This window comes from Canis aureus, chromosome 18 (assembly GCF_053574225.1).
Source record: "Canis aureus isolate CA01 chromosome 18, VMU_Caureus_v.1.0, whole genome shotgun sequence".
NCBI lineage: Eukaryota > Metazoa > Chordata > Mammalia > Carnivora > Canidae > Canis > Canis aureus.
Genome location: NC_135628.1, coordinates 42,092,987 through 42,109,438, shown reverse-complemented (window position 1 = coordinate 42,109,438; position 16,452 = coordinate 42,092,987). Strand labels below are relative to the sequence as shown.

The 16,452-nt window shown below is 34.4% G+C and overlaps 1 protein-coding gene and 1 long non-coding RNA gene across 4 annotated transcripts in view; one reads left to right on the top strand and one right to left on the bottom strand.

The window, feature by feature from the left end:
• The window catches only part of CALCR (calcitonin receptor), a 60,432-nt gene extending 49,808 nt beyond the window's left edge, over positions 1–10,624 (bottom strand). Inside the window, exons 1-3 of the mRNA XM_077856938.1 lie at positions 10,544–10,624; positions 3,551–3,707; positions 1,353–1,463 (exon numbers count right to left, since the gene is read on the bottom strand). Coding sequence (XP_077713064.1) covers positions 1,353–1,463; positions 3,551–3,707; positions 10,544–10,594 — 319 coding nt within the window. The 5' untranslated portion in view covers positions 10,595–10,624. The remainder of the gene's footprint in view (positions 1–1,352; positions 1,464–3,550; positions 3,708–10,543) is intronic.
• The window catches only part of LOC144288912 (uncharacterized), a 78,543-nt gene continuing 70,063 nt past the window's right edge, over positions 7,973–16,452 (top strand). For 2 of the 3 annotated variants that reach the window (XR_013356976.1, XR_013356975.1), the window contains exons 1-4: positions 7,973–8,113; positions 9,760–9,854; positions 10,717–11,046; positions 16,103–16,161. This is a non-coding gene — a long non-coding RNA (uncharacterized LOC144288912). The remainder of the gene's footprint in view (positions 8,114–9,759; positions 9,855–10,716; positions 11,047–16,102; positions 16,162–16,452) is intronic. The other variant, XR_013356977.1, reaches the window with a different exon arrangement.

The window sequence follows — 16,452 nt, the reverse complement described above, 5'->3', positions numbered from 1 at the left end:
AAGCTCTTTATGCCAATCAAGTTATCTCTAATGTAGTTGTCAAATCAAGATGAATAAAGCATCATTTATTGGGAAGAGTCAATAAAAGCCAGAAAGATGATCATCAAAGAGCACTGAGTTAGAGTTTACAGGAATGTAGTGCTGAGCAGGGCAGAGCACTCAGCCCTTCCTCTTTACACGATGAGAATTTTCAGAAGTGGCTGGCCTGAACTGGTTTTAAAGTAGCCCCCTGTAATCTCATTTTCATTATCTCAGCTTTAATGGGGTAGAATTTTGGATCTCATTCTTGTTAGAAGCGCCAAAAGCATCTCTTAAACATTGACACAGGGAAAGAGTAATTGCTCTGCTCTAATCTAGATCCTGGAAACTTTCTTGCCTAGATTTTACTATTTGACAATTGTTTTCTTTCTTTTTTTTCTTTTCTTTTCTTTTCTTTTCTTTTCTTTTCTTTTCTTTTCTTTTCTTTTCTTTTCTTTTCTTCTTTTCTTTTCTTTTCTTTTCTTTTCTTTCTTTTCTTCTTCTTTTTTCTTTCTTTCTTTCTTTCTTTCTTTCTTTCTTTCTTTCTTTCTTCTTTCTTTCTTTCTCTTTCTTTCTTTTCTTCTTTCAAGATTTTATTTATTTATTCATGACAGACGGGGGTGTTGGGGGGCGGGGAGAGGCAGAGGGAGAAACAGGCTCCATGCAGGGAGCCTGACAGGAACCGCTGGGCCACCAGGGCTGCCCAATTGTTTTCTTTCTTAAGTGATGTTTTCACTTTTGGTCTATACACAGTATAAGCTCCTATCATTCATCGTCAGTGAGCAAAAGTAAACAGAAGGGCTGGTTGACCTGGAAAGGTGGTAGAAACTGACCAAACAAATCTTGGGAAAATCTGAAAGGTGGTAGAAACTGACCAAACAAATCTTGGGAAAATCTGAAAGTCAGGGTTTCCATTGTGCATTCTATATTAGCCCAGTATACCCAAGGTCTAGATCAAGTATTTGCATAAGTCACCAAATAGGAGACTGAAAAACAACCACATTTAAGTAAAACTTCACAGAGTTAAAAAAAATTTAAATTTTATTAAAATTTAATATTAATATTTAAAATGTGTAAAACTTTAACTTTTATTTGGAATTTAAGACCAACGTGCACAACTGACCAGTAATGTAACCTAAAAAATAAGGAGAACTTGAAATATTTCTATACCTGGGTAATATTTCAAGTAAGGAAATGCTTCAGAAAGTGCTGAAACATGTAGAGTATGATTAGATAGGTATCTTTTATATCTGATTTTCTCTTCAGAACCCTGAAAATTCTAAAAGCTTCAAAAATCTTCATAGCAAAATATGAAATAAAAATAAACATTTTACCTGATGGATCAAAGTCTGGAAAATAATCTGGGCAGTACTGATGGGATAATACTCCAGCCGGTGTATCATCCCAGCACAGCCATCCATCCCAGGTGCGGTTGCAATATGGACCTGATTATTCAGAAAGAAATTAATATTAAAGTTTGAAAAAGTTGCAGAATTATCAGCAGGATTTAACAGTGTTCAATAGGATCTAACTATTTAATAGTTATTCTGGAGCTCTCTATGTGCACTTGAAAATATTAAAAAGAACAAGAGCAACAAAATAAAGATAATTAACTTTACTAACTCTTAATCAAATTTACATTTTTATAGGGTTTTTTCCATTTGCTTTTCAAAAGACATACATGTCATCTGTATGGAATCTTTCCACCAAATCTTTCCTTTAATGTATCACCAGAAATGCTGCAAAGAAATCTTGTGAAAGTATATGCAATATCACCCCTGGATAAGAGGCTTACCTTGAAAAAACTATATGGCTATGGAACAGATAGATGCTACTAACCATTAACCTTAAGAGGGGTTGCCTTGGATAGTTCTATTCTTTTTTTTTTTTTTAAGATTTATTTATTTATTTGAGAGAGAGAGACAGAGAGTCCACATGCATGCACAAGGCAGGGAAGAGGCAGAGGGTAAGGGAGAAAGAAAAATCTCAAGCAGATTCCCTGCTGAGCGAGGAGTCTGATGACATGGGTCTCAATCCCAGGACCCTGAGCCGAAATCAGGAGTCAGATCCTTAACTGACTGAGCCACCATCCCTTGGATAGTTCTATTCTTAATCCAAGGGTTTAAAGTTTAATTGTTCAAAATTCCTATTGGAGATGCATTTGTAGATAGTTAATAGATCACTTATATAACTAGTCTTATTATTTTAGAATCACACTTTGTCAGTGGCTAAAATAATGCTCAGTTTGAGCAGTTTTTGTATTTATCAACATTGGCTCCAGTGGTTTCTCACTGCTTTCAAAATTTAATCTACCTTAAAACATGAAGATCTGCCTCTATAAAGCTATTCAAAAGAATAAGACTCAGTCTTTGAAGTCAGTCGAAAGAAAGAAAGAAAGAAAGAAAGAAAGAAAGAAAGAAAGAAAGAAAAGAAAAGAGAGAAAAAAAAGAAAAGAAAAAAAATCTTAAAATAATGATCATAGTACAAAAATTCAAGCTTCCAAAATGATTAATACTGAAGTGGAGGAGGCTGCTCTCACCTGGCCTCTGAAAATAAATTTTGTGTTTCTGTTGTTTCATTTACTTCAGAGGAATGGTTTGTCTTTGGGAAGAGTTGCATCTAATGACTTTTCAGGTTCTTAAAAAACACTGAAACTACCATAGACAGAAGAATAACATGTATCTGTCTTTTAATGGTCTTGAGTTTTGTTTAAAGGAAAATGGTAAAAAACAAAACAAAACAAAAAACAAAATAAAGGAAAATGGTAAAAATAGGAATTAGAAATTAAAACTTTAACTATTTGAAGGCAAACAATTTGTAGAAATAGAATATAATTAGAAGCAGTGTTATCTTAGAATATACAACGGTGTCGAAGATCTCGTTGGGACTTTTCAAATGCTTTAGGGGACAGGGCAGAGAACTGAAATGGAAGTAGTAATGTCTGGCCATCACATAGCCTTCTATAGCTAATAGAATGTGCTTGGCCCTGAAAACATTTGAACAGTCACATAGAGTATTCTAGAGAAGGTGATAGGTAAACAATGCCTCTGCCTAGGAGAGAGCTTTTTCTAATTCCTCTGGGAAATGTGGGTAGAAAAGAGGAAGGAATAGCAGGAGTTGCCAACCAATTGACAGTTAAGGGAAGATACTGCCTAATTAACCCAACCAAGACATAGTTTTGACAGGAGTCACCTGGGGCTAATTCTCTGCCCACCATTTTCCACTTTCCTTCCTGTCATTTTCCAATTCCTCCATCACTTAATCCTGTATTGTTCCTACTTGCCAGGCATGAATACTGAGTTATTGTAATAATTTTGTCAAGAAGTTCAGTTGTTAGCCCAAAACCAGTTGGGTGAACTTGGGTAAAGAAAGTAGACATGTCTCTAGCATGAAATACACAAACATACCATAGCTTGAAAACCACTGTTAAAACTGCTGGCATATTAAAATTAGCCAACACATATTTATCCACAGAAGAAAATAAGGCTTTAATGATGTTTGAAATCATGTTTGCATACATCCTTCTTTTTACCTTCTCCTTGGTATGGGGGTAACTGCTGCATGCGGTCATAGCATTTGTACTGCGCATCTGACATTTTCTTTCGTCCTAGGACGTACAGAAATGGCTCGGACTCCATATTGGGAGGATAGGTGTCATTTGAAGTAGCAGGAAGAACTGGGGTTGGGTGCTGTATTAAAAAGAAAAATCAGTTACTTATAGAGAGCAGGAATGGGTGTAATAGAAAAAAATGAAACAATGAAAAAGTTTGAAAACATTTTCCTTCATGAGCAACAATTATTGATGGTCTCCATGTAGGATATTTTTCTTCATAACTAAAAAGTATATTTATACTTCATCTACAACTTCTACCTGCAAATTTCATATTTGCATTCGTTCTATTCACTACTGAAAATGTATAGAACCCACCCAAACTCATGCACCTCTTTATCATATAAGACTTTTAATTTTATTATCACTGTAAAGTTTAGAAGTAAACAAAACAAATAACCTGATTTCCAAAAAACACTAATATTAAATCAATTTTGCCTTCTTTGGAACTTCTAATAACCATGAGTCATGCTATTAAAAATAGATATATTCGTGCAATAAATAAGCTTTTATATTGAATTATTTCAGCTTTTTAAAAATTTGTGCTTAGATTATGTACACTGCCAAAAATTCACTTGCTATTCCATAAAACAAAAAAATCTGTTCTTCTGAGATAGTCTGTGTTGGATAATTGGCCTTAATATCTTTAAATTGGTTTCATCAGTATATGACCTACACAGGGTAATTTATTTCACTGCTGAAAATCAATGTAAACCTTAAATATTTCTCTTAGCATTTCTGCATTTTTGGTACAGGCTGCATTGGTCATGATCACCGTCTAACACAGCATCCTAAATTGTATTTATGTAGATTTCAATTTCTTTCATGGCCATGATGTTTTTGGTGGTGCTTGAATCTGTTATTTTCTATATCCATGTTCTGCATAGAGGATTTTTTGAAGAAGACTGAAAGCTTCAGTCTGCACTGACTATTCTTCTTCTGAAGTTAAGAATACTCCTTGCTCTAACACACCTGTTAAACACATTTTTATTTGGCCTTATTCTGTCTAAATTATTCTAAGATTGAAGTTTCCCCAAATGTATTGGTGGCAAAAATAGTGCAATGTACTTTCCTCTATTTCTTACAGTCTCTAAAACAAACTCACTTTTATTAAGTTGACTTGTATACATCAGGCTACTCATAGCAGAACTGCAGTGTTTATCAGTGTATGTTGTGTAGACGTGGCATCCTGTCCTATAAGATAGCATGGGGCTAAATGCTAAACTGTACAATGAATAATACAACAAAAACTCAGAACAGACAGAGGGCATGGAATAAGAATGGTCGGGACTTTGAATTTGAATTTGAATTGGACTTTGAGTGGCTGCACAGACAGAGGAAAGGGAAGACTTTTTGGATAGGGGGAAAGGAATGCATCTAAGTCCCAGAGGTGGGAAATGGCATGTGTAAGACACTGTATGGAAACCATCCTTCTTGGAGGAGAGCATCTTTGGGGGTTAGTAAGAAATGGAGTCAAGGAAAATCAGATAATACAGAGCCCTGAAAAGATGAACACTAAGTGCATGGTGCAATGAAAGGCTCAGTACATGTTAGCTAATATTATTAAAACATGACAATAAAATAAAGATGTCATGCAGGTTTTTGATCAGAGAAGATTGGGAAAGGAGAGTGCTAGTAAAATTCATGTGGTGGGCATGAGATGTCCATAGATCAGAGCTGCAGAGGGAGCCAGGAAGCAGAAGGCATGGACTAGACCACTGCATGAGGGAACAGGGGAGCACAACCCTCAGCACTTGTTCAAATAATAAAAACATACATTTGAATATAAGGAATGGAGAACAGTAATAGTCAAATAGCTCTGATATTTTAACCTATATAATAGGAAAAAATGGGAGTGCTCCGAGAAAGGAGAACTTGGGAAAGGAAAACCTTACTATGGGAAGAAGGTAAGTTCTCTTTTGTACTTTATCTAAAGGTGCCAGCAAGCCATCTAAGTAGAAATTGCTTGCAACAGAAGAGGGTGAGTACTTATTACTGTTATAGCTCTAGATGGACACTTACTCTGAATACAGCTGATGCTACTTTTTAAATATTAGGATTATTTCCAATCCTAATGCCTCTTGAATGTATGACAGAGAAAAGACAAATTAATGTACAGACAGAAATTATTTAAAATGTACAAATCCTTTACCAATGTATTTGAACATCATTCTGTTGTCATATGACTCTATCTTACTGGCTTTAAGACCAATAAATCAGCAAGTATTCATTAAACCTGATAAGCCAAGCATTATGCTAGATGCTGAGAATACAGTGCTGAATAAAACAAGCATAGATCCTGCCCTCATGGAGCTTACAGACTAGCAAGAAAGACCAACATTATAAAATATTTTCTGACACCAGAAATTTTGTTAAAGGTAAAGAACCGTCAATCATCAACTGCTCAGATACTCCTTCAGGAATTGGAATGTGGTTTAGGAGTAAAAAGTATATATTTTGAAGAGATTTCATTTTAAGGCTTTATTTTGGATTGTATTAGTCTAAATTTGTATGAATGCATGCATCTGTGTGTGTTTTAATAATCTCACTGAAGATCACATAACCATGGTATTTAGTAGATCATTGTGGCCTCCCAATAAGAGATATTAATTATAGGTTAACCTTATGCACCTATTTTAGATTCTTTGTAGCTCTATTCTTAGAATCTTTAATTGACATGAGAATTATCACTTGATATATCATTTATTTCTGGTTCATTTTCTCATATTCAAATCAAATGAGAAGATGGAATGTGATGTCATATATACTTACTTTCTGTCACTTATATTAGATATTTGAGACATTAGGGACTATTTTGTTTAAGTTTGGCATTCCTTCCAGAAGTAACATTCTGAATTCTATCTTTACATGGACTGGGCAACCAGCTAAGAAATGTTCCTGTGCTAGATGGAAATTCATGGAAGCCATGGGGAGGCATTATGTGCAAGGATATCAAGAGAAAAACCCTGTGCTTGTATTTTCAATTACAGTATTATTTGCTTTAATGCAGTTTTAACATCAATAACAGTATAGATATGACCATCTGAAAGAGCAGGTGTAGTTCATGTAGACGATAGTAGCATCAATCTTATCATTCTTGCAATATTGAAACAAACTCCAGTGAACTTGGTTTGGAGCCTGGTTCAATAGAGATTGTTTCAACACTGAAGGAATGAGAAATTAGAACTTCTGTCTGTCGTAGATGAGCCATAGTAATCTGAGTCCGCTCCTCATCTGGTTCGTGTGTGGTAATTGACGATGGAATTTTTCCAGTGGTAACTGAATGTTTCAGTGGATTTCTTCTGAAAATAACAGACACATTGAGGCATGCTGTCTATCAAGTAGATATAGATAGATAACTCTTTTATATATACATATATATAATATATATTTCCAATAATGGAGTTACTACTGCTTAAAATAATACATATACAAATTTTATGAAGTTCACTGGACATATAAACTTCTTGTTGATGATTTTGTACCAATAAAAATGACTAGTGAGGTAGTATATAGTTCTCAGCAATATTAGGCAAAATAGAAGCAGTAGTGATTAGATAAGACTACCAAACAATGTGAAAGACTTAAAGATATTTTACTTATCATAAGTATTATATTTATATATATATAAATATTTGGGGGCATAAATAAATATTTTATGCTCACATGAGTATAGAGATGAGATATTAAGGGCACATTGTTTTTGTGGATAAAGACTGGTGTTCAAAATTTGCATACAAGCCACCTTACATGATTTTTCCAAAGCAAAACAAAAAACAAGCTCTTAATTGTTGTCCTATGTAGCAGTTTAGCCGCCGTATATGTGATGTCACTCCTAAAGGTTCAAGTAAATGGCGCCACACATACGGCCACCAAGCTGCCACCAATACCTGAAGTACTCAGCTGAAACCAGTGGTTCTTTTGGTTAATAAATACTTTGCTTCCCACATGCCAGGTACTGTTCTATGTACTGGAGAGTTATCAGTGAACAAGACTGGCAAGGTCCCTGCCCTCATGGGGCTTACATTCTAGGTTTTGTACACACTAATCATGAAGTCCAAATCTGGTTTGAATGGCCATATACTCAAGCAATTCTTACTTTTATGTAAGACAACCAGGCTACTTTTGTGTTACAGGTGATTTCTAGAAGCACAGAGACAAAACAATTACAGGACTGTTCTATGTAAAACTTTAAGAAATGGTCCATCTCTGCAGTGGTTCAAACCTAATGAAAGTGGGAACTCATGCTGCAGTGCTGAAGGGAAAAATTCCTAATGATTACCACAGAAAGAACTACTCTAAAAGGAACATGATTCTAGAACCCACAAATTGACATAACCAATAGGATTTTGATGTCACCATCCTTAATAATGACAGTGTAGATGTTGGAATTATTTGTTATTTGTAGTTTTCAGTTACTTATACCTTTCAAAATAACGAAGTTTAAAACAGAACTTTGTAAAGTGTTAACTCTGGTTCTTCCAGGTAGGATCAGATGGTTGGTATCCCAGGTAATTTCTACTTAAGCGTTATATAAATAACAAAGCTATTGCATAATGATAAATTCTAAGCAAATTAGGGAATACAGTTTAATTAACAGCAACAACAAAATGCTTCTCAGAAGAATCTAGTTTTTCTATGTCTTCATCATTATTGTTATAGTCATCATCATCACTACACTTTTTTAAGTGCTCACTATGTGTCAAGCACTGTTCTAAGCCTACTGCATTACTGCAGATAAGGGAGAGGAAGTGAGTGGGTGATTTTGCTTAATGTAGACTGGGAAGTGAGTGGGTGATTTTGCTTAATGTAGATTGGGGCTCATGGAATGGGGTGGCAAACTGATATTTTAAAGAGCATTTGGAAATCAGGTTGGTAAAATTCAACAAATATACTGGTAGTGTTTTTCACAGTAATAATATTGAAGAGGTAATATTTTATGGTAATTAAAATCAATGCCACTTTTTTAAAAAATTACTTTTCTGGGAGGAGTATCAATGTGGAACACAATGAATGTTTTAGAAGCAAACTGACATTTCAAAAATTTTTTATGGGAAAACTCTTCAAATCAAATATATGATCCAAATAAAAGATAGAAAAGTAATTCCTGTTTGTCACAGCAAAGAGAGCACAGAGCCACTCAAGTGCCCTGTGCAGTACATTTGCTAGCAAAGATGTGCCCACAAACCATAAAACATTTCTGTCCATGGCTCACATATGAAATTCTTTTAATCTCTGAATTTTAAGGTATGTTAGGTAAAAGTTTTGAATAGAAGTGGTCTACTTTAATTTTAATACACCAAAAATGAGCTGTAGTCTTTATGATAAAAAAGATGGCAGTACCCAAACTGTATTATCTTTTTTTTTTTTTAATTTTTATTTATTTATGATAGTTACAGAGAGAGAGAGAGGCAGAGACACAGGCAGAGGGAGAAGCAGGCTCCATGCACCGGGAGCCCGATGTGGGATTCGATCCCGGGTCTCCAGGATCGTGCCCTGGGCCAAAGGCAGGCGCCAAACCGCTGCGCCACCCAGGGATCCCGCAAACTGTATTATCTATATCTAGTAAGCTACTTCAGTTTTTCTTCTATCAATGTCTAATATAATTACATGGTTTATGAAATAAAATTATCTAGAAATATTTCCATATAATTGATTGCATAGGATTTAATTTAAACTCTAAAAAGAACAGTATAAATTATGAATGGAATATACCACCATTTCTGCAACTATAGAATTTCATATAAACCTTAGGCATTTATAGACAAAATTAAAATATGCTAGTAGTTCCTACAATATTCTTGTTTTTTACTGTATTTACAGTGTCATTATTTATTTGTTTTTATTATATTTCCAATGACATGAAGTTACCTGCATTTATACTAGATTACTTAAAAGTAATTATACTTAAATTATAATTAAAGCAAATTATACTGTATTTTATCTAAAGTTTAAAATAATGACAATCTTGCATAATAAAATAGACTCTACTCAATATCCAATGGATACAAAAAGGCTACTTTAACAATCATACCGTAAGCCATTTATTTGATGTATAAGATTACAAAATAAAAATTCCCTTAAAAACTAGATGAACATTTCTGAAATATTTCTAATATTTTCCCCTGAAGTATGTTAAGAGAAACAGAATATGCAAAACTGTAAGCCTCAGACAACACATGAATTAATAATGTAAATCCTGGAACCCTGGACAAGTTTTATTTGGGTGAGTATAATATCAGGTACTGACTGATTTTTATTGCCAGCTATAATTCACTGGCCAATGTTCTTCTAATGTGCTAGAAAGGATAAGGATCAAGACAACTCCTAATTTGTTTATATAAAATTTACCCATCTCTCTTTCATGTGCTGTGGAAGTTGATGTGATGGTGGGTTAGCAAAATCAACACAAGTAAATAGGCCTTGAGAGTATTTTCTAAGATAACTGCAGTTCTGGCTACTTGCTAACCTTTTAGGAATAAAATGGTATAAAAATTACATAAATTGGACATGATTTAAAAGGTTAGAGAAAGAGTTATGGAGTGACATTGGTCTATGAAGACTCATAATTTTGAAATTGTTTCAAATCCATGTCTAACGTGAAAAACATTTTACCCAAGAACATTATTGACTTTCCATGTTAATTTCTAAGATAATGTGGAGATCTCTCTCAAGTTAATGCTAAATTTTTGTAAACAAAGCTCACATTTCTCAGTGAATCATAATAGTAATCTAAGTTGTGAAAGTTCAGAGCAGGGATCTCTTAACAAAACACAAAGAAAATGATAGTTTTGAGGAACTTAGTCTTGGCTTGTGGAACTTGGTTTTGACAAGATGTCTACCCTTGCAAATGCCCATTCATTCATACACTCTATTTTCAGCATTCTTGATTAGCTTAAATGATGTTTTACTTACATTTAGAAAGATGAAGAGTACCAAGCACCGGCGTGTGAGTGTGAACTTCATTTTTGGTTTTTGAGGATGATCTTCTAAGTCCTAGAAAAATATACAAGTAACAAAGATATTTAAATTAATAAATAGAGCTTTAATATTAACTATAGTCAATTTGTTTTTCTTGTTCTTTCTAGTTGTCTTGGAGACGATCTTCAATATATTGGTGATGCAAATGCAGTTACACGTTCCATTGACCTTCCTTTCAGCCACAAATGACTGGTGTCTGTTTGTTGTCTAAAGTCCTCCTATTAAGAAATCCCACAGCCATCTTTACGTATCAGGACAAAAATAAGGGATTCAGAGACATCAAGAGCAATCAATGTGGACTTCAGTTAACACGTGTTACCAGTAGAACTGCTGAAAATTTCAATGGAAACATCCAAAAAGAAATCACTTCATTGGTTCATTGGACATGAACAAATACAGTCTATGATTTGTAGAGGATCATTAGTCATGCCCTCTAGGTAATTTAAGGCCAAATTTGATTTAAGTAGTCTTTTTAGAGCCTTGAGTATTTTTCTTTCCTACAAAATTTTCTACAAACTTCAAGTTGCTACTAAGAATAAATTGCTTCAATAGCAGGGATTAAGTATGTCACCTAACAGCTCACCATTCCTACTCAAAAGCATAGAATAGTTAGAAACATGCTGCTGTATTACAAATAACAGTTTTTTATGCTAGGCTTAAGTTAGTATCTAACAGTTTGCCTAATATACTTGCTCCCAGAAGAGTAAGCTATACTCCATTTACATATCAGTAAGAGAAGAGAAAATAAAGAAGGAGAAACTAAAGTTTTCTCCCAGATTGCTAGCATGGGTATAAGGATGGATAAGGAAGGAATTCAGGAAGGAAAGTAGGGGAAAGAGAAGGAGCTTTTAATTTGTCTTTTCCCTTAACTGACAATATTACTATGTGAGTATTGGATGAGCCTTATTTCTGGGGTAAAAGGTAGGACTTTTGAAATGTGTTATGTGTACTCATGAAATTAACACAGCTTTCCTTAATTAGATCTTGCTTTTTTTAGAAGGAAATTATAGATATACATTGAATTTCTAAAAGTCGGCTGCTTATGGTAGTCCTATGATTTAGCCTCTAAGAGAAGCAAAATGTGGGGAACGTTACAGGTGCCAGAATAAAAAGCCCGATCTCTTCTTTAGATGAAAGTCCTACTCATTAATTCCAAATGCGAGGGCTAAGCACAGTGAGAAGTCAGCTTCTCTATGAAGGTGAATATGGGGTGATTAGGCAATTAATTGGCTTGTTCTATGTCATATATTTGATGTCATTTGATATTTTATAAAGTATAAGTTGCTAGGTTTTGGCTCATGGTATCATCACCATGAGAAGCGTCAGAGGCTGTGGGAGAATTGTTCCCCTACAACTGAGTGAGACTGCAGTCATTTTGCTGTAGGAAAGGGGAGCCCCGTGGTTTCAAAGCCTCACACACTACTTTTATGATTTTACCACGAACAACTATGGTGAATGAAAATAGTATGAACATGGATCTGAGATTGAAAATTTGGAAATGACAGAGGAGTTTAGTCGAGAAACAAAGTCCTTTCCTTTTCCCAATAATTGAGAGGTGTATAATTTTACATACTCTTGCATGATTTTGAACTATAATAAATTTCTCATGTACAACTTTAAAGCAGATCTGGGCTGTACCAAACTTGACTCCGGTCAGAAAATTTCAGCTGTAATTCTCCAGGATTAAATAGTTCTTTGCCTCTCTTTGAGAGAAGTATTTTGTGGTGATCTGTGAAGAGGAGAGAAAGATCATATAAGTAGAATTATGAAGAAAGGGCTTTATGAATTTAAGGAAGAAAAAGAATGCCTTCTTCATGGCAAAGAAGAGTAGAATCAGAGTGGTGAAGAAGTAATTCATCTTCACTAAGATTCTTCCAAGGAAGGAGAAAAAAAAAAAGAATGAAGAAAGTTAAAAAGAACAATGAATGTGGAAACCCAAAATGAGCTAACCTATAGCTTAGTTGAATGGATGATTAACGAATGGATAGACTGCAGGATGGAATCAAGGAAAAAACTTGATGGAAAGACTAACATGGAATTTCCAGTAGGTTGGGTTCAGAAGGACTTTATTCAGTTTTGTAACCCAAGAACCAGAAAGAAATCTGGAACACAGTGCTCAGTAAATGTTGGTTGCTTAGTTTAAGGGATGACGTAGGGTCAGAATTTGGTAAGGCAGTAAGCATTATTCTTTTCCCAAGGGTCATAGTTGTAGAGTTAAGAGACTCTAATTTCTGCTTTTACTTTTATTATTTCTTTTGTTTTCGTCAAGGAGTTTCACCTCTATGCCAGTTTCTTGTCTATAAAGACTCCTTAGCCATTCCTCCTTGAGTAGGAGAAGAACACACTTCCAACGGGAAGCATAACAAGCCCTCTGGATCTGTCCAGCAGTCTAGTTAGGGCAGTGGTTTCCAAGATGTCTTTTAGTCACCTTTTTCTAAAAACAAAAACTCTTATGGAGCCCCATATATAAACCAGATGAATGTGGAATCCAAAAACTTGATTATGGAGCCTGATTTAGAATATGTAAATGAAATAATCTTGGACAGTGGTTCAATTACTGGGTGGGACAACAGAATCTGCATTGCTTTGAATCTACAAATGAGCACTCATCACTAATCTTTTCTCTTAGAAAATTGTATTCTTTTGTCGCAGAGGATGAGTAGGTCAGTGGAAACCACTTTTATTAATACACAGAGTCTAAATCACTAATTCAGTGAAGATGATTGAATAGAATAATCTTCATTGAATAAGAACAAACTTCCTTGACATGTAAAGTTATATTGTTTTTATTTATTTTTTGTGGAAAGAATATGAAATGTCAATGTCTGAAAATAATGTGTCTATTCTCATAGATCAGCATTTCCAAAAGTGTATTCCATAGAATAGCAGTAATCCCATGAGAAGCAGCATAAAATAAAGTTTCCATGGCCAAAAATGTTTAGGAAATTAAGCATTTCCTATATTCTTCTTAGAGATCTACTATAGACATTAGCACTTTAAAGTATTTAATTTTCCCGTACCAAAATCACTAGTTTGACTTTGTCTTCATTCTCCAAACCTGTTTGACTATGATACAAAAAATTTTTTTTTGCAATAACATTTATTAACCCATCTACAGAATATACTTTGGAAAATGCTCTTTTGGCTCAATGGCAATTTCTAACCCACCATAGTCTATTAAGTTTGCAAGTCATGAGAAAGAGCTGCCCTTTTACTTAAAAATTTCTTTTTTCTCCTCCATGGAGCAAAAGTGGAATTTCTGAGGTCTTAAATATTCCCTAGCGTTGGTACAAAGCCCAAAGCTATAAAAGGCATCTCAGAGGCAATTGCTCCTTTGGAGCAATATTTGTTAAGAACCTCTCCCCTAAATCCCTGGCTATGAGAACATAAGTAGGATGAGGGTATGCACAAAGAGTAGCAAAGAGAAGAGACAGGCACTGCTTATCTCAAAATAGTTATAGCCTTTTGTCACCTACGGGCTAGAATCTGTTTCAAATTTGAAATTTGACATTTCTTTTGGAAACAGATCTATCTAATAAGTTTCTGTAGACATAGTCCAAGTGAACAGGTAAATAAATTTTGTGAAACCACAGGGTATGCTGGGTTGTTGCCTCAGCAATACCTTGGATGTTTGGATAACTCCTTGATTATATGATCTATTAGAAAGTTGTTCTTCATTACAATAGGAACTCATTTGTCAAGACATAATGCCATCGTAAACCCAATTTATGTTGACGTATTGAGCAAAGCAGAATGGCTTTTTGCTTCTCATTATGAGTTTAAAATGTTCATCTAATTCCAAGCTCCAAGTTTAGTTAGTAAAAACTGGTGTCTCTGCAATGGGGAGCTGTTTATTTGGTAAACAGGTTGGCACATCATGTAAAAGAACTTAGATGAGAAGGGAAGCAGAATAAAAATGATGTCAGATTTAAAAAAATGACTTTTTCTTTGACTCTTGTCAATGGCCCGACATAGTAAGTGTTCAATAAACATTTATTGAATGAAAAAAATAGCTTGCCTTTAAGCAGTTGGCTAGGCAACATCAATCAGTGGGAAATCTTGGAGAAATGGTTCAGGATCACATGCAGTTAGAAAGTGTGAGATTACTCAAATGGATATTATTAATGAATAATTAAATAGTATTTGGTTAATTAAGACCAATTTGAGGAAAAGGTATTGTGACCTCATCAATACTTTCTAGTACTGGATCTCCAATAGAGCCATGATAGAGAAATAGGAACTGTTTGATTCAAATCAATTTAATTAAAAACACGTCATGCACTTATTATGTGTGCCTTAATATCATCTCAAAATAAAGTTCAGCTTCAATATGAGAGGTTGGAAGAAAAATATTCCAGTCTAAAGGGTCAGCATGGGCAAAGATGAGGATGTGGGAATCATTGAATATATTGAAGAAACTCTAATTGTGCTGGTTCTGAAGTTTATATTCCTGGTCATTACATATATACTGCCATCTGACATGAAAGGAATATACTCAGCTTTGTAAAAATGAAATTCAAGTTGTCAGCAGTGTTGCCCATGCGGAGAACTTAAAATGCACATGATTTTAATTAACATGTTCACTGCTTCTGTATAAGCTAGTAACTTTTATAAGCTCATGGTCTCTGTTGAGATCAGCTATGGTAAATATGGGAAGAGGTGTCAGTGCAGTGTAAAGGAAAAAAAAATCTTGGGCTAAGGAATAAGGAATCCATATTCTAACCCTAAAATAACCTCTAACTCATTATGGACTTTTAAGCATGTTACTGCACCTTTCTGGACATCAATTTCATTATCTATAAATTAGATGGATTCTAATTTAGGGTTCTTATCACTCCAACATTGGCTGTGAGTTGAATTGTAATAACATATAAAAATATATTTTGGAGAAAGAGAAAGCATAGCAATTAGATAAATATTGGGTCTTTTTGACACCCCAGTAGAAAATAAAGATAGCATTTTCCACATTGTGTTGTCCAAAATATAATCCTTGTGATGACTCATTTAATAATGAAAAAGGGAAAGAAAAAGAAGAAAAAGAAAAAGGGAAAGAGCAGTTCACCAGGACAAGGTCTGAGAAATGTTGGAATACCAATGTGTTCTTTTTTGGAAAAAAAAAATATTTATGTTAGGATACTGCAGCAATGGATCCTTTAACTAAATTCTAAGTTAGCTCTTGTTATCAATTACTTTACCAGTAAAAACATGCAATTAGCGCCCAAGTAATGAACAAGGAAGCTTGGCTAATAGTTGACTTCCACTGATTTCAGTGAATGAAAGGTGTGTTGCTCTCTCTTTATTAGCAGAAAAGACTACAGTTACAGGCAAATGTTGCAGATTTATTAGCATTTCTTTATTATACTGGAATAAAAATGACAGGACTTGTCTAGATTACTGCAACCCTGATGAATAGATGATTTAAGTATGTTGGTGCTATTACAGCATAAGAAATACAGCCAATAAAAAAAAATATGTTTGTGCTTTGTTTTGAAGGTTCATTAACTGATATGTGAAAAGCTTCCTTCTCTCTTACCCAGGAGACTTCCTGAGAGGTACTGTACTGGTTGATTCAAATTATAAGCTCTTTTAAGTCAAACTTTAAAATATTTATGTAGAATTCACTGTCCTACACACATCAAACCATTCTATAAATATCAACAGGAATTCGAAATTGTGGGTTTATGATTTAGTTCTTATATGCACATTATTGTGTCGTCATATACCTCTGACAAACTACTTCTTTCAGAAAAAGATATGCCTGGTTTCACTGAACGATGGAACTGGAAGAGATTCTAGAATTCAAATTTCCCAAACCTCTCATTGTACAGATGAGTTAATGAAAA